Source organism: Lissotriton helveticus, chromosome 3_1 (assembly GCF_964261635.1).
Source record: "Lissotriton helveticus chromosome 3_1, aLisHel1.1, whole genome shotgun sequence".
Lineage (NCBI taxonomy): Eukaryota > Metazoa > Chordata > Amphibia > Caudata > Salamandridae > Lissotriton > Lissotriton helveticus.
Window position 1 is genome coordinate 1,544,858,492 of NC_136061.1, and position 25,437 is coordinate 1,544,883,928.

Here is a 25,437-nt window from a genome sequence, read left to right on the forward strand (position 1 = left end):
GCTTCTTGGGCCGTGTCCTTCCCTATGTGGGGTATTTGTAGTATTGGATAGCCCTGTCTTACACTGGGAAGGTGTGGACTTCCCTTTTGTAGGTCCCTTGCCCTTCCTGGTGTTGCTGTATGCCGCTGGTGCGTTTTCTTGGGCAGCTGCGGCATTGTACTGCGGTGTTTTTGCCCTTGTCTGCCGTTCGGCCTGGTCTTCTGTTTTGTGTCCAGAAGGATTATTTTCCTGTGTTGACTTGGTCTGTCCTACTTATTCCTCCTCTTAATTTATGTCTGGTTGCTTGTGGGCACCCAGCTGTGCCCACTTGGACGTTGTGGTCTGGATGTTTGTTTAGTGGCGCTTGTCAAGGTTCAGCTGCGCCCGTCGGTTCTTCTGGTCCAAGGCCAGGGGTCTTGGAGTGAGGCCTGGCGCCCCTGCTTCTGGTTTTTTGGGAGCCATATGGGACTGTTTTTCTCTTCCACCTGCCTTATTACTGAGGCGCTGTTCGGTGTGGCCTGTTGTCGTCCAGCTGTGATGAGTTCGGCCGCCCTGTTCACTGGGTGTCTTCCCGGTGGAGGACTCTTGCCCTTGTTTCTGCTCTTCTCCTTGGAGTCTCTGAGTTGCTCTTCTTCCTCGGTACTCCCCTGCATAGCCTGTACCTGGGGCTTTCGGTGGAGGTCCCTGGTGCATTGGCTTTTGGCCTCCTTTAGCATTGCCTGTATCTGGGGCTTCCGGTGGAGGTCCCTGGTACATTGGCTACTGACCTCATTTTCTATTGCCTGTACCTGGGGCTTCCAGTGGAGGTCCCGGGTACATTGGCTGTTGACCTTCTTTCCTATTGCCTGTACCTGGGACTTCTGGTGGAGGCCGCTGGTACATTGGCTGTTGGTCTCCTTTAAAGTTGCCTTAACCTGGGGCTTCCGGTGGAGGTCCCTGGTACATTTGCTGATGGACTCCTTTCATATTGCCCTTCCTTCTCCTGTTTGCTAAGGGCGGGACTGCCGCTGGTTGTTGTGACACATCCCCTGTGGGGCGGTGTTCTCCGTGACACTGAGGTTCTAGTCTGCTTTTGGGGGGACTGGGCTCTTTCCCCTGTCCCTGTGGCTCATCCCCTGTTGGGGAGGGCTAGAGTTTTTTTCCCTGTCCCCCTGTCCCAGCGATTGTTCCCTGTCAAGGTCTTCGGTTCGCCTGAGCTGGGGAGGTCCTCTCGCAGACCCTCCATCCCCTTGGGTATGGCTAGGGTATCTATTCTACGTTAAGGAATCTGAGGTTAGTAGTCTCTATCAGATGTACGAGTTACTTACCTTCGGTAACGATGTATCTGGTAGAGACGATTCTAGCCACAGGTTCCTTAGCGACCTGCCCTTCCTCCCCGTTCTGCAAAGGCCCTCTTGGTCTTCTGCACTCGCCTGTCTCCGGGTGATTGTCCTTTACGAGTGCCTTTTCTTACTCCCTCCTTCGGGGGAGACTCGCCTTGTTGTTGCTCCATGCATGGCTTTTATAGGCATTTCTACGCCCCTGCACCCTGGTCTCCAGTGTGAGGTTCACTCGTGCTCTTCTTCCCTTTGTTGCTTGCACTTCTAACTCTTGGCAGCCCTTGGGGTTGAGGTACCTTGGCTGGGTCTCGACCCTTACCTTTTCGGGAGACTTCTCCATGCTGGTGTTGTCTGAGGTTAAATGGCCATTGCTCTACGTTCTGACCTTGATGCCCCCTTTCTGTTCCGAGTGGTGGCTGCAGTCTTGTTGGTCTGCTGTGTATTGTTCACATGCTTTTGCCCCGGGGAGGCTGTTGTACTTGTTTGCAGGATTGCTTTCCAGTAGCGGTGCCCTGTTCTTTCATTCCAGATCTTGGTGCCTCACTGTCTGGCTTTATTCTGGGTGGTGCTGTTCCTCACCATTTGTTTCCTTCCCTTCCAGTATTCTCACAGTTTTGTTGGTGATGGCTCCGCGTTGTAGTGCGGAAAAGTTCTCCGAAGAAAACTGCAGTAGGCGCGTCGGGGTGCGACTTATGTTTCCTTGCTGACGTCATGAACGCGGACGATGTCAGGGCGGAGTCACATGGTGTAGTCCGCCCGGCGCGCAGGGATGCTGTGGCAAAAAAAATTCCGGATCCAGTCTCACGCCTGGGGATAATTCTACATTAAGGAATCTGCGGCTAGAATCGTCTCTACCAGATACATCATTACCGAAGGTAAGTAACTCGTACTTTTGGGCTGCTCCACCTCCCCTCTCAAAAGTGGAGAGACACATTAAATCTGAATTTGTACAATACTGGAAACTCTGCTTTCTGATAAAGCTTACAGAACGATATTCTCGATCAAACAAGGTTCATGGTTTTAAATGGCAGCCATTTGTAATAAAGTATTTATAGAGATCAAAGTACACCCAGACATGCATCTAATTGATTTATTGCATAAGTATCAATATCCTCATTATTTGTGGCTGCTACTTCGTTGTCTCATCTATTACTTTTCATCTGCAGGAGACAGGAGAAGTATACCAATAGATCGGTGGCTAACCTACCTGATATTAAGGTATCCCTAGATGGTGCAGTAGGGGCTGAAATTCAAGGGTTGTCTGCTACTCAGCAGAAACAAACATTACACCTTTTAGTAAAAGAGGGCTCCAGGAGGAGTGACTTAGAAGATGTGTGTAAGAGAGATCCCTTCTGTCATTTAAAGGAGTCGAGGTATGGGAGACCTATTCACCCTACACCCTACAGTTGCTTTTTATATCCCTCAGATAAGGCTCTGAGGGATATAAAAAGCACCTGTATAAGAAGTTGGGCCTTGAAGGTTAGGTTGGGGCAGGTACCAGCTACCATACCTTGGAATGTGGCCAGAGAAATAGAGTCATGCATACTTAAGTTCACATTCTGCCAAAAAAGTACCATTAAACTTTTTTCACTTACTCATAGCCTGCTCTTGTTTTGATGTTAGCAGCAGAAAATTGCTGTTACCGGCCTTTAGAATGGCACAGGTTCATTATACAAAAGATTTAATGCTATTAAATTCTCAGATGTGATAATATATCGTTGTGTTATGCAGTAGGGAAATTCTTGTCTGCTGTTTATGATCAGTTAGTTAAGCAGAATGGTTCTGCATTAGCGAAATAGCATGAGTATACTAAGGTTGTTTTGTTATAGTCTTACCCTTAATATGTATAAAGTTAACGTTTACCTTTCCTAATAGTATTCGGTGTAATAGTAAATACATTTTGCACTACTGCCACTCTATTTTGCACGGAAGGAATTGTATTTTGCACAATAATAATTGCCTCTCTTGTTTGGACAACCTTAATGCCAGTCTTGACGAAGTGCATATGGTATAAAAACGTTTGTAGAGTTATTATTGTATTTTGTACCGCGGTTTCCTTATTTTAGCACAAATTAAATTCCTCGTTGCTCTTTGTGAATTGTTTACCCAATGTCTATCTCGCTTAATTGAGCATGGGCTAAAAATAACTGTACCTGTAATACTACTGCTCCACTTTGCACATAAGTGAATCGCATTTTGCACATTGATAATGCGTACCCTCTTTGGAAATCTGATAGATGAAATACTTTTGTGATAATGGGTTAAAGGCAGTGTGGTCATCAGAACCCTTTAACTTTATCTCTAGGTGATAATGGTCAGGGCTACAAAGGAAACGTGGGTGCCTGAGCCTTTTAAATGTGTGTTTTGGATAGTGTGGGTCTTCCTGAGCATGTGCCAGTGGAGCAGGCCCCACAGTGGGGCAAGTTAAAAGGCTGGGGGGAGACTTTCCACACATACCTGCTGACGCCGCCACTGCCAGGAGCATTTCTTTGGGGCTGCGGGGGCACCTGGAGACAAGCCGCCACCGCCGAGATTCATCTGCTAACAGCCTACACGCGCCGCCGCTCCGGGACTTCAATTCCCGGCAGCCTACGCGGTGGCGCACTTTCCAGCGACGCGAGGGCGCCAGGAGGCGCACAAAAGCGCCGCTGACACCGGCGGAGTGGGGGAGACTTTCCACACATACCTGCTGACGCCGCCACTGCCAGGAGCATTTCTTTGGGGCTGCGGGGGCACCTGGAGACAAGCCGCCACCGCCGAGAGTCATCTGCTAACAGCCTACACGCGCCGCCGCTCCGGGACTTCAATTCCCGGCAGCCTACGCGGCGGCGCGCTTTCCAGCGACGCGAGGGCGCCAGGAGGCGCACAAAAGCGCCGCTGACACCGGCGGAGTGGGGGAGACTTTCCACACATACCTGCTGACGCCGCCACTGCCAGGAGCATTTCTTTGGGGCTGCGGGGGCACCTGGAGACAAGCCGCCACCGCCGAGAGTCATCTGCTAACAGCCTACATGCGCCGCCGCTCCGGGACTTCAATTCCCGGCAGCCTACGCGGCGGCGCGCTTTCCAGCGACGCGAGGGCGCCAGGAGGCGCACAAAAGCGCCGCTGACACCGGCGGAGTGGGGGAGACTTTCCACACATACCTGCTGACGCCGCCACTGCCAGGAGCATTTCTTTGGGGCTGCGGGGGCACCTGGAGACAAGCCGCCACCGCCGAGAGTCATCTGCTAACAGCCTACACGCGCCGCCGCTCCGGGACTTCAATTCCCGGCAGCCTACGCGGCGGCGCGCTTTCCAGCGACGCGAGGGCGCCAGGAGGCGCACAAAAGCGCCGCTGACACCGGCGGAGTGGGGGAGACTTTCCACACATACCTGCTGACGCCGCCACTGCCAGGAGCATTTCTTTGGGGCTGCGGGGGCACCTGGAGACAAGCCGCCACCGCCGAGAGTCATCTGCTAACAGCCTACACGCGCCGCCGCTCCGGGACTTCAATTCCCGGCAGCCTACGCGGCGGCGCGCTTTCCAGCGACGCGAGGGCGCCAGGAGGTGCACAAAAGCGCCGCTGACACCCGCTTCGCGGGACGCCCGGACGAAGCCCGGACAAAGGGCGGGCCGTCTGAGGCCGTCCGAGGTTGGCCACGGTTGGGTTGGGCCAGGGACTTTGCCTCTAGTTTCTTTATCTCCATCGCATAAGGCAGACCAGGCTTACCAAGCTCCAGGTAATCATTAACCCCATTACTTGTGTGTACATATTTTTGTCTCAAGTGCATTTCTGCTGCCAAATGCCTGCAAAAAAGCAACCCACAGTCTCTAATACAATGGAGAACTATCTTGTACAAGTTGTGACAAAAATTAATACTGACAGAAGGACCTCACTGGGATTAGAATCACCTTTACAATCACCACTGGTAGATATAGAGAATGAGGACTCATTCGCCTTGCTAAATAACAGCCTCCTGGGTGGGGCACATGCCTCCCTCCAGGATCCAAATTGCATTCAGCCTAGTGGTATTGTTGCAAACATAGAAGAAAATAGTGACACAGATGCACCGACTGTGCTTTCCGTAAATAGCGAGTCTACTATTTCTACCGCTCCCCCCATCCCCGCACCTAGGGTTTCTGGGGGCAAAAGGAAAGCCATTCAAAAGAGAGGAGGCCTAAGGTCATCTAAAAACAAAGTTGCGTCGCCACCAAGGAAATCTACCGATGATGAGGAGGAGGATTTGACTGGGGAAACTTATGTGACTCTTTCCGACGATTTATTACAAAAACTTTGCTGTCTGATGGATACAAAAATCAAAGGGATGGTAAAACCCCTGATTAGTAAAATCGATAAATTAACTGCTGAGGTAAGCAAACTGGAAGGTCTATTGGGAAAAACTCTGGGGGAGGTGAGAAAACTACCAGAAGTCATTTCAACATGTGTCCAGCCTTTGATGAGTGAAATTCAATCTAACCACTCTAATGGACCGACTCCTGTTGTTGCACCAAATCCCCCGTTGCCCTCAATGGCAAATCTATCTGATAGGCCCCCTGGAGATGCACCTTCTGCTTTACCTTCTGCTTTACCTCATGGGGAACCAAATATCACGAAAGGATCATCAGAGCTCGTCGTTGAAGCCTCACCATTAGTTCTTGTTCTTGCTAATGTACCCAAATTAGCCCCTGGTGATGCTGAGTCAACTGCGTCATTACTAAATAAATCGTTATCATGGCTAACCAATAACATGGCCATAACACCCTGGGGCAAGGAGCAACTAGCGGAAGAACTGGTGAATGCAAGAAGGGTCGAGTGGATTGGGAACAGGGCAAAAAAATTCAAGGGGGATTGTGTTGTACTTAACTTCTCTGACCCCGAGGTCCTGCCAAATATTTTGCCAAATCTCCACCCGCCTCAGAAAAGATTTACCCCTATTGTCCCTTTGACTTTAGATTTCTTTTATCCCAGGAAAGGTAGAGGTCCTAATTGCAGCACTCTCAGAACAAAATGGAACGTTGTAACCAAGAGGGGCAGTAAGAACTCTGATCTTGCTGAGTGGGGTCTAGGAGTGGAAAATAGATTTGCTGCACTTTCCAACCTAGACGCCTGTGATTGACTACCATCCACTTCTACCTCCTTGTTGCAAGTTCCCACGGCTGCAAGCCATACAGTGGTTTCGAGTTGTCCTATACTTTTACAAGATGTGACAGATACTATTGTACCTAGAGTTGGTGTAGCTATTGTAAATACTAATGAAACTGGTAATGTTGATCTACTGCTAACAGGGACGGCTCATTGCACTTGTTCTACAATAGGAAACGCCACTGGGAATTTATTGTCTTGGAACATTGCGGGGCTTTGTTCCAAAATGGATTGCGGTGTATGGTCTGGTTTTGTCAGTCAATACGATGTCTGCATTTTCCAAGAAACTTGGGCTGTAGATCCTGTATTTGCGCTTGGTTATTTGAATTTTTACCTCCCGGCCACCAAGGGTCCAAAAGGGCGACCTATGGGGGGACTTACGATATGGGTGCGCCAGGCTCTCATGGTTGATGTGAGAAACATTGAGCTTCACCAAAAAGATATTCAGCTCATTCGATTAAAGGGTAACTCATTTACCTCCATGGACATTTATAATATATATGCCAGAGGGGGAAATGTAAGAAAATCTGAGGTCCTTTTGTCTTTGTACAATTTATTAGAAACTCACTCATCAGGGAATAATATATTAATAGCTGGCGACCTAAATCGCACTTTTGAACCTTTAGACATTGGTGATGTACAACTGGGTATGGAAGAAGACACGCTATGGGATATTCCCGCTCTCACTACAGTTCCAATAACACGCTGGACTGAGGATATTCTTGGCCTAAACGCTATGTGTCTTGAACACGGGTTAAGGGCCTTGAACGGTCGGACAAAGTCTGACAGAGTACCAGCTATGACTTTCAACAATGGAAGAAACAAGAGCCGTATTGACTACGTAATATGTAGTATGTCTCTATGGCCAAAGGTCATTGATATGGTTGTGTTGGAAAGGTTAGAGAGCGATCATAACCCTTTATGTGTCCTTCATAATTGGTGGAAGTCTGATGCCGTCTTAAGTACCTGTGCTGAACCTCTCCCGCCATTGACTATACCCACAAATGATATGCGCAGGCTGAGGTGGACCAGTGTTAAAACTGACCCGCTGGCTTTGGAAAAAATAAATATGGCAACTGATAAGGCCATAGTGGCCCTTGAGGGTGTGGTCGGGCTACCCCCTACCCAAAACACGGTTACTCAGGTCCACAATGACCTTTTCAAAGAAATAAAATGCCATTTTTTAAAACCGACTAATAATAAAAAGCCTGGGAACCATAGGCCAGCCAAATGGTATAACCAAGACTGCAAGGGGGCCAGGGCCCGCTTATGGGCCGCGATTAAGAATAAAAACAAGGAGGCCATCAGGACAGCTAGGACACAATATAAATCTTCCATAGTTAAGGCAAAAAAAGATTGGGACGAAACCCACTGGAATTTGTTACAGAGTGCCAGTGACCAAAACCATTCCAGGTTATTTTGGCACATAGTTAAATGGGGTCATGACAGGATTGAAGACGCCACCACAAATAACGTCCCCCAGGATGCCTGGGTTAAATTTTTTAGTGAACAATATGCGTCGAGTGACCTGTCTACGGATAGCGTATGTGAACCCTTTGCCATGACAGAAGCTGACACCTTTACGCAGCACGAAATATTGATGGCACTTAAAACTGTCCATCATGGTCGTGCCCCTGGCATTGACGGTGTACCCGCAGACGTTTTTTTAAACGATACTGCAAGGTGGTCTAAATATATTCATCTGTTAATCAATCACATTGCCAGAGGTGCAGATATTCCTGTAACATGGAGGGGTGCTGTTATCATCCCGATATACAAGAAAGGGGATCGTGCTCTGCCTAGTAATTACCGCCCGATTAGTTTGATCGACACTGTTCAAAAAATAGTTGGTCGTGTAATTGTTAATAGGCTGCTTGATTGGGTTGAGGATAATAACATCTTATCCCCCTTTCAGGCTGGCTTTCGCAGGGCAACCAGCACTGTGGACCAAGTCTTCCGTCTTCAGCTGATTCAGTGGAGGACCGTGGTGCTAGGTGGAGGCAGCCTGTATGCAGCATTTGTTGACCTGCGGGCTGCCTTCGACCTGGTTCCAAGGTCAAAACTGTGGGAAGTTCTTGTGACACTTGGGGTCCCCGGGGAATTGTTGTCCTTAATCATGCGGTTGCATGAGGGCAATTATGCCAAAATCCGCTGGGGCGGGTATGGTAATGACACCGCTGAATTCCCAGTTGAGCGTGGGGTTAGGCAGGGTTGTTCAATGGCGCCTACTTTGTTCACCCTTTTTATTAATGGTGTGGTTTCTTCTATGCAGTCTCAGGCAGTGGATGCTCCCTTCCTTGCAGGTGAAAAAGTTCCAATTTTAATGTTCGCCGATGATACCTTAATTTTATCAAAAACACCAGCTGGGTTGCAAAAAGCATTGGCAATATTTGATGATTTCTGTGTAGCTCATGGACTGGAGGTAAACGGGTCCAAGACAAAACTCATGGCCTTCAATCCCCACAGAAATTTTAAATCAAACATTTCGTTGAGTGGTCGTACCCTGGAGGTTGTAAAATCTTTTACCTACTTAGGGATCCACATTTCCAACGATAATAGGTGGCGGTCACACCTTAACATTGCTACATTAAGGCACAAGCAATTAGCTGGCACAATCATCAAAGAGCAAAGGAAATCGCTCACTAAGCCCATCAAACCACCTCTGATAATCTACGAGGCAAAAGCAATAGGGTCTGCCTTGTATGGTGCGGAACTATGGGGGTATGAAAACCTTCAGGAGCTCCAAACCTCTGAAAACAAATTCTATAGGAATCTGATAGGCGTCCCTCAGAGCAGCCCGCAATTGCCTCTACGATATGAATTAGGTAGGAGAGCAATCTCTGAAAAGGCCAAACTACGCCCGATTTTATACTGGCGTAGGCTTTGGACCACGCCAGAGCTCTCTCACTATGCGAATGGGTTTAAAGATGTTGTCACAAGCGACTGCTACAACAAAATTAAATGGTTTAAATCATTGAAGATTGCCTTGTTCGATATAGGACTTAAGGCTCTCTGGGCTGACCTAGCTGGGGCCTCATTTCCTTCCAAGTCCACCATAAAAAGCATTTACTGGGATCATGTTGTCAATAAGAGTATGCTTAGTTTAAACAGTGGGTCTATGACCACTAGCTACTTAGAGACCAAGTTGTACCCAATTTATGAAATGTATTGGGATTACATATTAAAGCCCATGGACAGGAAACTGCTCTTCCAACTGAGGGTAGGCTCTCTGCCTCTATCTAACCTAACATCTAAATGGAAAGCAGGAGGTGCGTCAATTTGTCCTGTCTGTGGGGTAGGTAATGAGACTCTTGGTCATTTTCTGTTCTCCTGTTCAAGGTACTCCACTCCTAGGCGAGTTTGGTTGGCTCCAATGTGTAGGAACCTAGGTACAAAAAATAGCATGGTAGCATTGCGGATTTTAAGAACAACATCTGCTAACTGGATTATAATTGCCATTGCAAAGTACCTGGGGTGGGCTTGGATTATAAGGCAGAGAACGATTAGAGGATAATAATTTATTGTGTCGTTCATAGGAACTGTTAGATACACGTCTATTCTCTGTAATAATTTATGATATATTCAGAGACTGCTAGGCTACAGTCTATTCTCTGAAAAAATTGATTATTTGGTCAGTGACTGCTAGACTTGTATCTATTTTTTATTCCATTGTAATATATTTAATTTTAACGTATCATCGGTCAGAAACTCTATGATATATTTTTATAAATTGTTCATCTGTGATTACTATTTTGGCACTTTTTCATATCAAACCTGCTTTTGACATTTTTCTTTTCATGTACTGTGTTTTTAAATATTATCTGCGTGCTTAAGTCTAATATGACGTTGTAAATTTAATTGTTTTTTAATATATGTATGTTTGTCTGCTTTTATGAGTAATACTCGAACTAAAGCACTTTTGAAATTGAAATTTGAAATATAAAAGGCTGGGGTAAGTTTGATTTTCACCTTGTGTGCTAAGGCACCACCATCCAGCAAGGCCTTCTCTGCATCTAATTTATGACAGTCAAGTCTTATTATTAAGAGCTACCTAAGACTGAAGCACCTTTTGAACATGATGGTGTATATGAGGCATATTCTATTCACTGATGCACCCATCTTTGTCATTAACAAGGCACACTGCCTTACCAATTTGACTGGTGAAAATGGTACAATGTTTTCATTCTAGTTTTAACGGTCCTCTATTATCTCAGACCAAAAAAAGTTGCAGTTGGTACATATACTTCCCTTCATGCCGACACCCCTGGACACTTTGAGATTAACCCATGCAGAGTGGGCGGAGTCTTCCATTTATCACATCTCTCCTCTTCTGTCTCCTTTCCTAGAACCCAGTGTCCCAACGGACAGTACCTCTCGTTGAGGTGTTCAGGTAAGAAGGAAGCTGGTGGCTTGTCTTTTATCGGTTGCATGTGTACCACAGGGGTGTCCTACCTTAGGAAATGTTTGACACCCTTGACCTCCCTCCACTGAAGATCCATACCTCCCTATACTGCTCGCCTTTTGCTCAGTCTCTTCTGCCTTTTGTATTTTGGTTCTTTGGTGTAATCTCCATATAAAGGGTAAGGATCAATGATTTTCATTTCTACTGAATTTCTTACTTGGTACTACCTTGAAGACTCGATTGCACCAATGAGGACAAAGCAGTGGCTGCAAATTTCCCTGTGCCAACTGCTTCCCATCTTCAGATTCTTCAAAGTACCCAAAAGCCCCTGCTTAAACAGCGTTCTTTTGCCGCGGACATCGGGTCGTTCCCTGATGCCTTCTTGTGTGTGCCGTCCCTTTGCGGCCTCTTTACGTGTGAGAACTTGAGTGTTTGTGCCAGTGTCTATACTACATGCTGTTTCAACCTCAGACACCACTGTTCCCATACTTTGCACTTCTGAAACATTGGATATCCATTTTTTTCTGTGTGTGCTCTTTGTACGCTCATTGCTGCTTCCGGCAACATGACTAGCATTGCTCTTTGGGAATATGCACAATTTCTAAGCCCACTCTGGGCCTACAAGCATTTCCAATGTGTGGGCTGTTTGATTACTCTGACAGTATTCCTGGCTGAGGTAAATGAGGCAGTATGTTGCTTGCACAGTTCCTGGGTTAGTGGGATTGGGTGTTTTTAACACCAACCACATGACATGGATCTGGAGTTGCACTGTATGTGTGGATGAGTTTGCCTGGATGGTTCTACACTGGTGGAACGATTTCCTGTGGGTTATTTATGGCACTGTATATATGGCTCTGGGTGATGATAGTGACTAATGTGTCACATTAGTTGAGGCTTGATTGGCATGCGACACTAACCAGGATAACCAAGTAGATTACTCTGCAGAATAATTGGATGTTCCTTGGATGCTTTGCATGGTAGTTGCTGTTTTTTTTATTAGTAAGGTGAGGTGGCACCTGCAGATGTTTGTATTTTATTTCTCCTTCTGAACACTTCTTCCATCTCAGACTGCGGTGAGAGAAGTTCAAGCAGAATCATCGGAGGGGTAGCAGCGAGCCTGGGCGAGTGGCCGTGGCAGGCCAGCCTTCACTTCACCATGGGCAGGCAGTCTAGCCATGTCTGTGGAGGGACCCTCATCGCTAACCAGTGGGTGCTCACAGCAGCACACTGCCTCTTTGAGTAAGTAAAGTTGGCAATAGTGCTTCGGGAAAGAAACTAGAATGAAAAAGAAAACAAAAGCTAACACAACCCCCTTTAAAGGGAATTATATCCTGGAGATGTGTGGAAGGTTAAACAGCAATTGAACCAATCTTCTTGATTTTTGGGCTCACCAGGAGGCGTGTGAATTGATGACAGTTGTATCTGTGTGTCAATGAAGTTCATTTGCGGCACTTGGCATTCTGGTTGTGTGTGAGGGCTTCAGAGGAACTACAAATCAGTGAGGGACCAAGTAGAACCTGATTCAGCCATCACACCAAATGGCTATTTACAGTATGGCTCTCATGTGGCCTGCACCGTCCACTTCTTGATCAGTGTTCCACAAACCCCCCCAAGGAAGATATTGGAATTTCAGACGTGTAGGTTTTGTACAAAGTCAAACTGCATAAACATTTAGGGCCAGTAATGCTATACTATAGAACTGCAACACAACCTCAATACAAGTTAAATCAACCTTTGCAGGGAGCAGAGCAGCTAATATAGCAATGTTGGGGCATACATGCTCCTCTGGTCCCTGCTAAGGTGGATCAAACCTGTATTGTGAGCTCTGAACATCCTTTTAAAAAGGATGCAATGCTTGTCCAGGTTAGAGGATCACAGGGTCCTGAGTCTCGCCTGAGAGTGGTCTTTGTAGCCTTGCTGACCACTGTAAAGGCAGTGTGCAGGTATGTGGATCATACAAATAAACAAGAGAGGGGAGGTAGAGTAACACAGTAGGATTCTTACTCCACAGACTTACTCAAATAAACAAAAGGAATCCTACTGGGGGTGTTTTGAAAGTGTTCGCCACAGTGGTATGGGAGCACTTAGCGTTTTATAAAATACCCCTCACACACCAAAAGGCCCCTTGGTGTCATGCTTCATCATAGGGGTCTTCGCACCCCTCTAACGGGATGCGGCGTGCTGCGACCTACGACTACGCGGCAGCACTTTAAGGTATTTTTTAATTTTTGTCACTAAATCCCACCACTCACATAAATATCCCCAATCACATGCACCACACATGCACCACATATAGACATATAGTCATACTTGAAGTGCTCCCGCGTAGTCTTTTATAAAACACTAAGTGCTCCCATACCACTGTGGCGAACACTTTCAAAACACCCCCAGTAGGATTCCTATTGTTTATTCATGTATGTGGATCAGTCATTTTACTCCTCAAACAAATCTAAATCTGTTTTTCCATCTATCTTTCTTTAGGGACAGCAGATATATGCCAGACCACTGGCTCGTATACTTTGGGACAGTCAACCAAAACGACCTTCCAACTCCATCTCGGGTCGCCGCTATTATTGTGAACACAGCCTACAGCGACAACACAGATGACTATGATAGCGCTTTGTTCAAGCTTAAGGCCCCCATCACTTACACAGGTGAGACCACTCCGAACACCATCCTTTCCCCTTCTAAATGAATTCCTCTTCTCGTGCACAAAACCCAAATTCTCAACAAGCATCTTAATATTTACTTCTGTTTCAGTAAACATCCAGCCCGCTTGTCTTCCTATGGCTGGGCAGATCTTTCAGCCATCAACTACGTGCTGGATCACTGGTTTTGGCAAAACGAACGCGAATTCAGGTAAAAAGGCTCCCCAAAATGTTCCTAAAGTAATTTGATTCCCATTGTCACATGTTGGGCTGCAATAATAGATTTTTGTGTTTAACATGTCCATTAAAATTTTATTATGATTATTTTTTTAAAGGATCATCGTTAGAAAACCATTACGCCTGACCATTTAGGTATTTAATATCAAATTGTTTCTAGTATCAGGCAAAATAAACTCTATTAACTACGAAACACTTTAACTGTCATGTGTTAGAAGCCCTTTTACTATATTTAATACAATTTCCATATGGAAAAATGGCTGTTTTCTTACATCAATAGCATCAGTTTCCTCTACAGAGCAAACTACCTTCTAGTAAACTTGGAGAGAGAGAGCCTCTTTTGTTTTTTACTTCATATCCGAGAACTTCTCCCTGGTGATTATGAGTAGAATGATCTATGTCTAACATATATCAGCAGCAAGGTATCTATCAAGCTTCTGTTGTGCAAGAAACATCACTCAGGGTCACTCCTTCATTTTGGTGGGACACGGAGGCTTATCGTCGTTCCATTTGTCTCTAATTATAAATTTATAATGGCATTGCATCCCATGACTAAACTGCTAATGCTCCAACTGCACCCCATTTTCTTTCCCACATGAAGTAGTGAACTTTCCCAGCCAGCCCATATCGCAACTTTATTTCTCCATCTGTTATGTTATGTTATCCTCCATTTATAGCGCGCACGGCTACTCGGAAGTGTCCCGGCGCGAACATCTCGCAGCTTTATTTCTATAACGCCCAGTGCCATAACAGACTTGAAGCTTATTGCAAGGGCCCTTTTTGTAAGCAGCAAAGCAATATCTATGAATTTGGAGCTAACCTTTTTTATTTTTGGTCGAGGGATTGGACCCAAAATGCATGTTTCCACCTTTTCGGGTACATTCCTTCCTTTACCTCCAGCAGGAAATATACTACTGCACCCAGTATTTTGATACAACGAGACAACTCCACAGCATATGATAAAATCCTGTATCCCTGTTGCTGCACCTCAGGCAGGCTACCATGGGGAGTGATTATATTCGACTAACCCATTTTAGTGTAAGATAGGCTCTATGCAAAAAACTGAAGTGTAGCAGCTTGAACCAACATTCATGGATACTTTGGGGTCAGTATCATTACTCTACATTAGCATATTTTTGCCATAAGATACTAGCATTTAAAAGACAATAAGCTTTCCCGTTATACAAAATATATCAATTAAAATACAATAAAACAGTCCCGATTGAGTAAGTCTACAGTTAATCATTAGCCATAGAAAGACAAGTTTGTAAATGGCTGATGCAAAGTGCTTCTGCTTTTGTGCAAGATGAGATCGAAAATTGATTGAACAGTGGGATAAGCCATTGAGTGCATGAGTGCTTAGACTTGGTTCAACATAGCGTAAAGTGTGTTGTTGACTCCTTGCCACCCACTGTACAATCACAGAGCTCTGAGTTGATGCAGCTGTTGGAGAATTTGGCAATATACATTTTAATGGGCAAAATACCTATGAGGAATTTAAGTATAAAGTGTGACGTGCATTGGGGCTAGAGCCGTTCAGATATTGCTCCATGCCCAGTGTGTGCTTTTGTTGCAAGTATTTTCAAGCATACGTTGGGGTCATAACTAAGTATTAGTTTCGAGTCTGTGCCTTCTACTGTCCATCCAAGTCTCTAGACAATTTCTCCCCGAGTTCTTCTAAAGAGCATTTAGATATTTCTAGTGGTGCTCTGTAGAACTGGTTTACTTGCCACAAGGCCAGGCTGGAGAACCAAAAACAGCCCTGGTACAAATTCTCAAAAAACCCCACCCTTTGTCTCCTCACGCTATCTCGCAGTTCGTCAATTCATCCTCTCTCTTCATACATCCATTCTCTCTCTCTCTCCTTTATGTTCTCTCTTCTCTCTCTCTCTGATCCTCTGTACCATCACCTCCCTCCCTCTTGTATTCCTTTTCTTGAAGTCTCCCCGTGCCTGCTGTAATTAACCTCAGGGGATGCTGGGGAAAGTGAACAACACCATGGGCTCTTAAAACCGGCCTCAAAGGGTTCAAGACTTGCCTCCTTCTATGGGCAGTAACTTTAAGTCTCGATGTGCGAGCCATCGAAGGTCAGAGAAATGTCTGAGCTCACCAGCTTCCTAGTTTCCTCTTTGTCCCACCTCCATCCATGCAAGTAATGGTTGTCCAACCATGCTGGTTTATCCTGAGCAGTAATGCTTAACTCCTTAACTGCGCCGAACGTTCCGCGCTAGTGCAGAATGTTCTATTGAGTGGGCGGGGCCATGACGGCCAACAGACGTGCGCAGCACTACCAAGGTAGTGCACGCAATGGCCGTTGGCCGTCGGCAGCAGCAATGGGGTTAATATGGGCTGGTGGTTCCAGGTGCGGCCCAACGTGACTCATTTGTCCTCATCGTGCCAGAGCAGGGAAGTAAAAAACACAAAAGGGAGAGAACACCGAGGAAGAGAAAATAAGGATTAAACAGAGCCTGGAGGAGTACGCGAAAAAATAGGGGAGCACCTTGTGGTAACTTAAACAGGCATGAGGTGACCGTAGTCTTTTACAGCTACAACCGTGGGCATTTGAACAAAACTTTGGGTGCCGGCACTTATTCTTATATTAATTAGGCAATGGCAAGCAAGCCCTGAATCAGGACACATGGACTATACATTCTGTACAAACTCAACTCCTTTAAACAGGTGTCAACATTTGTGGTCACTTTGGCCTTTGGATTGATAAAATAACAAGTTCACATTGAAAAAGCATCTGCTGCTGTGGCTGGGTTTTTCCTAAACTAATGTTGGATTCCACCACCTTTTTTGCTTCTAAAGAATGAATCTTCCAATACAACCACCTGCAGTTTCCAATTTGGGATAGCAGCTCTGGGCTTTCCTGGCTGCAGTTCCATTAAGATGGGTTACCAAGGTATTCTGTTAGTAAGGCTGATGTAAGTTGAGATACTGTGCAAAAGATCCTATATAATCTAATGTGAAGATCATGTACATGGTAGTAATATTAACTAAGGATAGGGTTATGCACATTTTTTACCATTCTTGAAGTGCTTTCTTAGCATGTATCACTGGTAATAGAGGTAGGGGTGGATAGGACCTGCCCAGATCTGTCTCACACACACTGGTAAAGACTCCCCATACAAGGATAGGCAGGTTGGACAAGTGGCCCACATTTTCTGACAATGCATAAAGAAATCCAGCTTGATGTACACTGTGCGTATAGATACTAGTCATATTTTCAGGCCATCCAGCCTTCCACTTACCAAGATAAATCATCTCCACCTTTTCTGTTTCTACTTCATTGGCTGTGAAGGGCTCTCTCAGCCTCACCGATCCCACAACTTTTCACACTAAGAATATTTTGAAGGTACGTGAATACCACATATGCACGCCCCTACAAAATGATGCAAGTATTTTATTTATGTAAAATATACCCAGGACGCGGGAAAGCAACACAGAGAGCAGTGGTGAGGGTAATCTACTTGTGGGTGAAGGGTCATGAAACAAAAACGAAAGGCAGGGGTGGGGAGAACAAACAACGGGCAAGAGAAAGAAGGGCTGGCGGGAAGGAGAAACAATGGAGGAGAGATGATTGTGGAGGAAGCAACACGAATTTCATTGGGTAGGCAGAAGAAGCACACAGGGTGAGTGCAACATAGACATGGGCTGGAAGAAGCACATGGGCGATGGAGAGCAACAGCTAGAAAACTCATGCTTTCCAATGGAGTTCTTGACCCAAAGGAAAAAAGTAGTTCTTGAGAAGCAAGCAGTGGAAGCATAGAAGCCAGCCAATCAATAGATGGTAAAGAGGCTATGCTCCAACGGAGGGACAAACACAAGGTTGACAAGCTGGGACATGAATTACAGCAGGCAAATGAGTGACAAGAAAGCCAACCAATGAAAAGCACTTGGTGAGCTCCAAGCTCCTGTATGTTGCAGGTAAGCTCATAGCATGTCTTGCAAAAGACACTGCATGTGCTGTCTAGAAGGCAATACCTAAACAAACTGTCTAGGACAGCTGACCCCTCCATCTTTTTTTCAGGTTATTCCCTTCCTCTTGAGGCAGGTGAGTTTGCTTTTAAAAAATAATACGGGAAAATGCATTTTGGATTCAAAATATATTTTGAACCTTTTCGTGGGACTGCTCATGCCCATAATATTACAGATAAGTAACCTCTCTACTTACAACATGAGAATACTTTAGCTATGAATGGCACCAGTTCCTTCCCATGATTACCAAGGGTGAGTTCTTCGAAAACTTGTTCCTTATTATGCAGACCATTGGTGTCTTTGAGTTAAATGCTACCATTACAATCTCTCCAGGGCTAGTAATTAATGGCTCCTAGTCCAACATTTTTATAGTTACTGTAAACTCCATCCCTCCATAGAAGGAGGTTTGGAGCAGAGAGTGTGACAGTTTTACCTGGTCACCTCTGCCGGCCTCCCCTTGTAACGGCTCCTGGACACTACTATTTATTGTTCCTTGATAACTTTTCTAAAGATTATATATATCATATAGTGCTTATTATCGCATAGTTGTAGTTCGGACTGTAAAAATTCATAGTAAGTCATCAGTTGATCTCGAGGTCATTTTAGCCATAGAAGCATCCTCCTATAGCAGCAGCTCAGATTCGGAACCAGCATCGTTGATGTCAATTGCCATCCAAGCTGAGCCATCCGCAGGCTCTGTCTTCATTGGCTTCCATCAAGACAATGATTTCCTTCTCTCCCAGCACGACCCTGGCTCTGAAATGGTCTCATCACCCTTTGGGGTTGGATTTGTTTTTCCTTCTTCTACTCAGTGGGTGTTGGCAGACAGTAGATCTCTCTCTGTTCATGTTACATATTTCTATGCCAAGCTCTAGGTCTCTATTGGCTCAGTCAAGAATCTTGTCTTGGACCTTTCAGATTTGCAGGGACCAGGAGCATGTACCTTACACCATCTCTCCCCCAGTTTTCTTGTCACTGCCTAAAAGTCTGCTCGTCGCTGTGCAGTATTATCTCCAAAATATATTTGTTTACTATTCTTCAGTTGTAAATGATCCGAGCCCCTATGTAGTACTGTTTCACTGTCTATATAGTACCACAATCTCACTACCACAGGTCATGGAGGCAATCCCAGCATGGGGCAGTGAGCCAGCACCCTGTGTGCGCCTTCATTTCCATAAATGTTAGATCGACTCAGTAGTGACACTTCTCATAAGAGCCAAGGTTCCACGTAGTCCCTCCGGTTGGCTCCTTCTATGACCTCTGGCATTGCAACCACTTAAAGATTATTCCTTCTTGAGGCACTTCGGAGTCAATTCAATTCAATTCAATATTGCTTTATTTCGATTTTGGATGCAAATCATAAAAGCATACAAAGAAATAGACATATACATGTGCATAAATAAATACAATCAAATAACCCTTTATAAAACAATTTTTAAAATACAATATTTACAGTTTAAAATATTAAACGATTAGCAACCAGCGAATTGAATTCAGTTTTAAAAACTTGACGTTGCATATTACAGTATTACATTTCAGATTTAAGTGTTATAAAATGTTCAATCTAAAGTCATACGGTGGCGGACAAGACATTTGAGAAAGCTAGCCACTACGAATACCAGCCGCTCACCCTGTAGCAGTTGTAGAAAAAGCAATGCTGGACGATATTGTATAAAACCAGTACTCCTTAAAAGAGGTATCAGCCATTTTTTCCTGAGTTTATGATAAAAATTACAGAAAAAAATGGTGTGGGAAGTAGATTGGGAAGAGACACCATCACAAGGACAAGGCGACAGCACTTTTGCCCAATTATTTCTAGAAGGAAATGCAACCAATCTATAAAAAGAATTCATCCTGAACCTTACAAGAAGATGACGCTCATAACTCGTGGTGTTATAGGTGAGGTACGGCTGTATAGCGGGTACCGCTTGTATAAGCAAGGTGTGAATAACAGAAGGTTTGGTGATTTCACTCATCAATCTCAAATCCTCTAGATGAGACAGGCATTTCTTTTTTAGAACCTTTCTCGGTACCTCACGAATTAGGGAGGGATTTAAATAATATTGATCCCACCCCAAATCATGGAAAAACCTTGCTATATACCGCAACCACCTTGAGTTATCAGCGTTATCCATTTTCAAGCAGTCAGAGAGAATAAATTGAGTTAAGGTTGCCTTGTCTGAGGTCCAAATCCTATGCCACAATAACAAGGGTTCAATTTTTGCTAGGTCCGTTACATATATCCGAGACCCAGCTCAGTGTGACAAGCAAAAGTACCCGAGCTGCCAGGCACTCCGAGAAGGAACCTTAAAAAAGAGTTTTCTACCCTTTGGATACTATCAAGGGCCACAAAGCCCCAAAGACCAGCTCCATACAAGGCCACAGATAAACATTTGGCTTTGTATATCATGATAATATCTGGGGGAGCTCTCTTTCCCAGCTTTTTGGTGAAATTAATTAGGGCTGCTGTGGTTCTTAAAAAAAACAATTTTCGTGTTTCCACGACTGATGTCCACGAGAGTTTGTGGTCGATTGTTATACCCAAGTAAGAATATTTATCAGTAGTCGCTATTTTTCCTTGTTGAGGTAGATCCCCTCATTTTATTTTTACGACCTGAACCTACCCTCATAACAAAGGTTTTGCTCATATTTATTTTCAGATCCAGACCTGCCATAAACGTGGAGTATCTGTCCAGGTTCTTTTGAAGTTCGAGGGGGGTACGGGCTAGTATGACTGTGTCGTCAGCATAAAGGAGTGCGGGAATTGGGCGATTGTTCACCATTGGGAGATCCTGGCACCCCTTCAGCATCTCTCTTTCCAGCCCGTTCGTATACAATGTAAAGAGGAAGGGTGCCAGGACACACCCTTGCCTCACCCCTCTTTCTATTAGAAACTCCACCGTCAGCTCCCCCCCCCCCATCCCATAGCGGACTTTTGCTGTAGCATTTGTGTAAAGTTCTCTCAGGAATTTTATTTCATTCGGTGGTGCCCCCATGTCGATCAATATAGACCAAAGTTTGGAGTGGGAGAAGCAATCGAATGCGGACGATAAGTCCACATAGACCATGTACAGGTCTCCTCCTTTGATGGAAACGTATTTATCGATCAGGAGGGAAAGATTTAAAGCCTGTTCAGTAGTCCCCAAGCCTTGACGAAACCCGTATTGTAGGTCTGAAATGATTCTGCCATCATCTGCCCAATCTTGTAATAGTTCTAAAATTACTCGACCAGCCACTTTACCAAGGGAGTCTAGAAGAGAGATTGGGCGATAGCAAGAAACCGACCGTCTGTCCCCTTTTTTAAATATGGGAACTAACACGGACCTCGACCAGGATTCCAGTAGACCAACGTTGCAAGTTGCATTCAGAACTCTGGTTAGAACAGGGGGAGGGTCCATTTGGGCTTTGAACAGATCGATTGGGACACCATCGGGACCCGGCGCCTTCCCATTTTTGCTAACTTTCAGAGCCTGTTCAATTTGCATTGGTGTAAACTGTAGGTCAATTGGATAAGAGCTAGGTGGATCAATGGGTCTGGGGTCCTGTGGGTTTTGAGAATCCGAAATAAGAGAAAAAATCTTAGAGAAATGTTGGACCCAATCTTTCTCTTCTATTGCTACCTCTATTTTTGGGAGCTTATTATTGTCAGTTAAGAAAGGGGATTTGACCACTTGCCAGAAGGCAGCCGAATTCTTATAAGTGCAGCTGTCGTGCAATTGGTCCCATAATTAGTTTTTTAATTCCTGTTTTCTAATTTTAAGTGCAGAATTGTATGTCTTCCGTAATTCTTTTACCTCTTGTGAGATCCTAACTGGTTTCCTCAGGGCGGTTTTTAGATTAGAATAGGCAACCGTGCAAGCATGGTTAAACCAGCCCTTTTTCTGTGTGGTTTTATGTTTTACTTCAATCCACAAAGCCTCATTAATTACTTTTATAATTGCCTCAAAGTTGGTAATGATTTCTTGATCTGTTACATCCAAGCTAAGACATTTTGTGAGATGAGGGAAGGCCCTTGCTACCACTTGCTTTGTTATTTCTGTGGGGACTACTTTCCCCCATTTCAAAGCGTAACCATTTATTCTGTTTAAGACCAAGTTGTTTTGTGCTAAAATGGAGCTATAACCGCTTCTTGGATTCTGGGACAATGGGATTGAGATGCTAATTGGAGTGTGGTCACTTAATGCAGTTTTATGTGAAGTGAACACTGCTTCTGCCGACCTTTCGCCATTTGAGACCAGAATATAATCTATGACTGTTTGGTGCCCCCTCCCATGAAATGTTGGAGTAAGTAACAAATCTGCCTTATTAAGATTATTTGCTACAACTAAGTCTAATTTAAACATTGTTTCGTTGAGGAGGTTACCTAAGGTGGAATGCCTAAAGTGTGTGATTGGGTTGCTGGCTTCATCTAGGATACCACAAATGTCATTTTTTCCAGAAATACATGGTCCCAGATTAAAACCCCCCCCCAAATAATTACCTCCTCCTTGACTGCCTTTCTCTTGCGAGCTAGTAGTATAGAGTGAATCGGGGATCCCACATTCAGTGCTTCAAGATCTGACAGGTTGTTATAGAAATTTCCTACAAGGAAGCTATCCTTATTATTGAAGCATACCCTTAGAATCTGGAAATGTGGGTCTAATTTAATAGGCACAACTTCAGTTGTGTTGAGGAGGTTTGCAACATAAATTGTTAAACCTCCTTTCGCTCTACCTGAAGTAGATGGTTGGGCAGGTGAGAAATAGGTCTTAAAACCCTCCATATGTATCACATCACATGCCCAGGTCTCCTGTATTGCTATAATGTCAAATTTGGGGATAAAGTCATCCCATTTATCATTAGTCACTTTGGCCTGCTGACCTGCCACATTCCAAAATAGAACTGTGACACGATGTTTTTTCTCAACCCCTGTATGTCCCCCATTGTCTGATGTCAGTCTATTAGTGGTTTTAGGGGTTAAGTCCTGTTTAAAGGTGGAAGCTATGGAAGAATGGTTCTGACCGGCGGTCAAAGTCGCGAGGTCAATCACTATATCCTGCGAACAGGTTTGCTTTAGGCATTGAGTAAGTAAGATGGCATTAGGGGTTGTTCCATAGTAGTAAATGACACCTTTTGTGGGCTGTCAGAAGTGTTGTTAGGTAAGATCCCAGAATCAAGTCAGTCAACTCCCTCCATGCCTGAAAAAAACGGCATAACGAGTGTACACGGGAATGAAATGGTTAAATTGCTGGTGGGAAAAGAACCTAGGACAACCTTCCAAATTTGAAAATGGAGGCCCAAACCAATCACTCTGGTTTCGGAATAGGGGCCCTGTATGATTGCTCTGGGGATGAAACAGGGGCCTGACATTACTTACAGGGGCCATTGAACCTCTGGGATAAAAGTATGTCAAATCCCGCGCAGTAATTACATTACTGCCATTTTGGGTAATCCAATTTATAATATGTCCAACAGCTCTTTCGTCCCTAAAATTTATTAATATAATGTCCCCCTTTATGTCTTTTTTCCTTTTTCCTAGCCAGGGAAGACATCTGACATACAGAATTTTGCCGTTTATATTTGGAGGGAGTGGGCGATTCTGTTTTAGCCAAAAGATGACTTTGTTTCTCAGTTGGTATTCAGCTTCTGCGCTACCCTCCTCTAGAGGTGGCACGCCAGTAAGAACCGCCACATCTGGGACTGATTCCGGCGGCAATTCCACTATGGGCCTTTTAAGTGGAATTTCCCTCACAGCATTTTCTTGGTCATTCACTTTTGGAACACTCCAAGGAGGGTTCGATTTTCCTCTCACTAGGGCCTCCTTCTCTTTTCTTTTTATGTTTATGTTTGGCTCTATTGTTTTAGGGGGGATTAATTTTGTCACTTTTGTTTTAGGTGGATTCACAATTTTTGTTTCTTTTTGAATCGTGATATTTGGGGCTGGGACAGATATAGGGGGGGCTGGTGTGAACTTTTGTAGGTCCTTAGTGGCCTCTTTAATTTCCCCAATGACTTGTTCCAGCTTTCCCAATTGTAGGACTATTCTTTTCAGCCTCTCTGCTAGTGGCAATATGAGGGATCTAATTAAATGTTCCATATTGCCCACTAGGTCAGTGGTGGACGAGTCTTTTAATGAAACATGTGTTGGTGTAACTACTACAGATGTTAGGGATGGATTATCTAAGGAGCTTTTGGTGTTCCCCAAGTTGGTATAGGTGGTCTTATTTTTATGTAGACCACTGCCCCTCTTCCTCCTTTTTTTGGGGGGGGACCTTGGACTTGGTTGGATTTATGTGTCTTTTTTGCTTTTTTAATTGACTTAACTTTAGGTAAAGGTGTATCTAACAGAACTTCGACCTCTGGGATCGGGTTAGAAGAAGATGTTGAGACATTTATTGTCGGGTGACTAAATTCAGCTAGTGTAGGGGATCTATCCTGGAAAAGTAGTGGGATACTGTCATTAAGGGATTCAGCACAGCCCTCCTTTTCGTGAATGGAACTAGGGACGGGTGAAATAGCTTGCTGCAACGTGCCCAGAGACGAATGCTTATTCTTAATGAGCTCCACTGAGCGGCGTCTCTCGGCCTGTCGCTCTGCAAGCATAGTTTCCATGTCAGTGTCTGAGCCAACCCTGAAAATGTAATTATCGAGTGTGCCTCGATTAATTCCTCCAGGCCATTGTGATTTTTCCTTTTGGAGGGACGACATTATAACAATTAGTAGTGGGTGAGAGAGCCTAATTAGAACACGCTTCAGCTCTAATCAATGAACTCAGGTCAATTTCTACTAAAGCATTTTACTACAAGGAACCATTTAGAGTTTTTTAAGTGGGTGTGCTTACTCAGTGATTGTAATGACATCAATATCAATATGCTGATGGAAAGGGAAGGGGCCCAGCCCGGCCTCCTTCGGCCGATGAGGGCCTAAGAGGGCCCGCCCTTTGCCCGGGCTTTGCCCGGCGCTCCCGCGCAGCAGCAGACAACAGTCAAAATATAGGGCGGGCAGGTGCCAGTGGGCGGGTCTCGCTGGTAGCGCTGGACCAGGTGATGACAATCAAGCAGTGACTCTTGGGAGATTGAGTCCCTGCTACACTGCTCCTCGCGCCTCACAGCAGACACAGGCGTTCCTGATTGATGGATTCAGCTGCCCAGTACCGCCAATCCAGGTAGGGAAATCCTTAACGGCGCAAGATTTAGCGTTAGAGCGCCAAACCAGTCCTCTTACAAAAAAATAAGCATTCCACTCCTAGTGAAGCAATCTCACGAGGTGTCCCAGGGTCAGCAGGATAGCGTGGAGTTTTTGTCCCGTGCAGGCGCCAGTGGGCGGGTCTCGCTGGTAGCGCTGGACCAGGTGATGACAATCAAGCAGGGACTCTTGGGAGATTGAGTCCCTGCTACACTGCTCCTCGTGCCTCACAGCAGACACAGGCGTTCCTGATTGATGGATTCAGCCGCCCAGTACCGCCAATCCAGGTAGGGAAATCCTTAACGGCGCAGCGGGTGCGGCAAGATTTAGCGTTAGAGCGCCAAACCAGTCCTCTTACAAAGAAATAAGCATTCCACTCCTAGTGAAGCAATCTCACGAGGTGTCCCAGGGTCAGCAGGATAGCGTGGAGTTTTTGTCCCGTGCAGGCGCCAGTGGGCGGGTCTCGCTGGTAGCGCTGGACCAGGTGATGACAATCAAGCAGGGACTCTTGGGAGATTGAGTCCCTGCTACACTTCTCCTCGCGCCTCACAGCAGACACAGGCGTTCCTGATTGATGGATTCA

The 25,437-nt window shown here is 45.2% G+C and overlaps 1 protein-coding gene across 1 annotated transcript in view; it reads left to right on the forward strand.

Annotated features, from left to right (window-relative positions):
- TMPRSS13 (transmembrane serine protease 13) overlaps window positions 1-25,437 on the forward strand; it is a 222,355-nt gene that overhangs the window by 169,655 nt on the left and 27,263 nt on the right. The window contains exons 7-10 of the mRNA XM_078682266.1: window positions 10,769-10,812; window positions 11,892-12,063; window positions 13,306-13,478; window positions 13,585-13,683. Coding sequence (XP_078538392.1) covers window positions 10,769-10,812; window positions 11,892-12,063; window positions 13,306-13,478; window positions 13,585-13,683 — 488 coding nt within the window. The remainder of the gene's footprint in view (window positions 1-10,768; window positions 10,813-11,891; window positions 12,064-13,305; window positions 13,479-13,584; window positions 13,684-25,437) is intronic.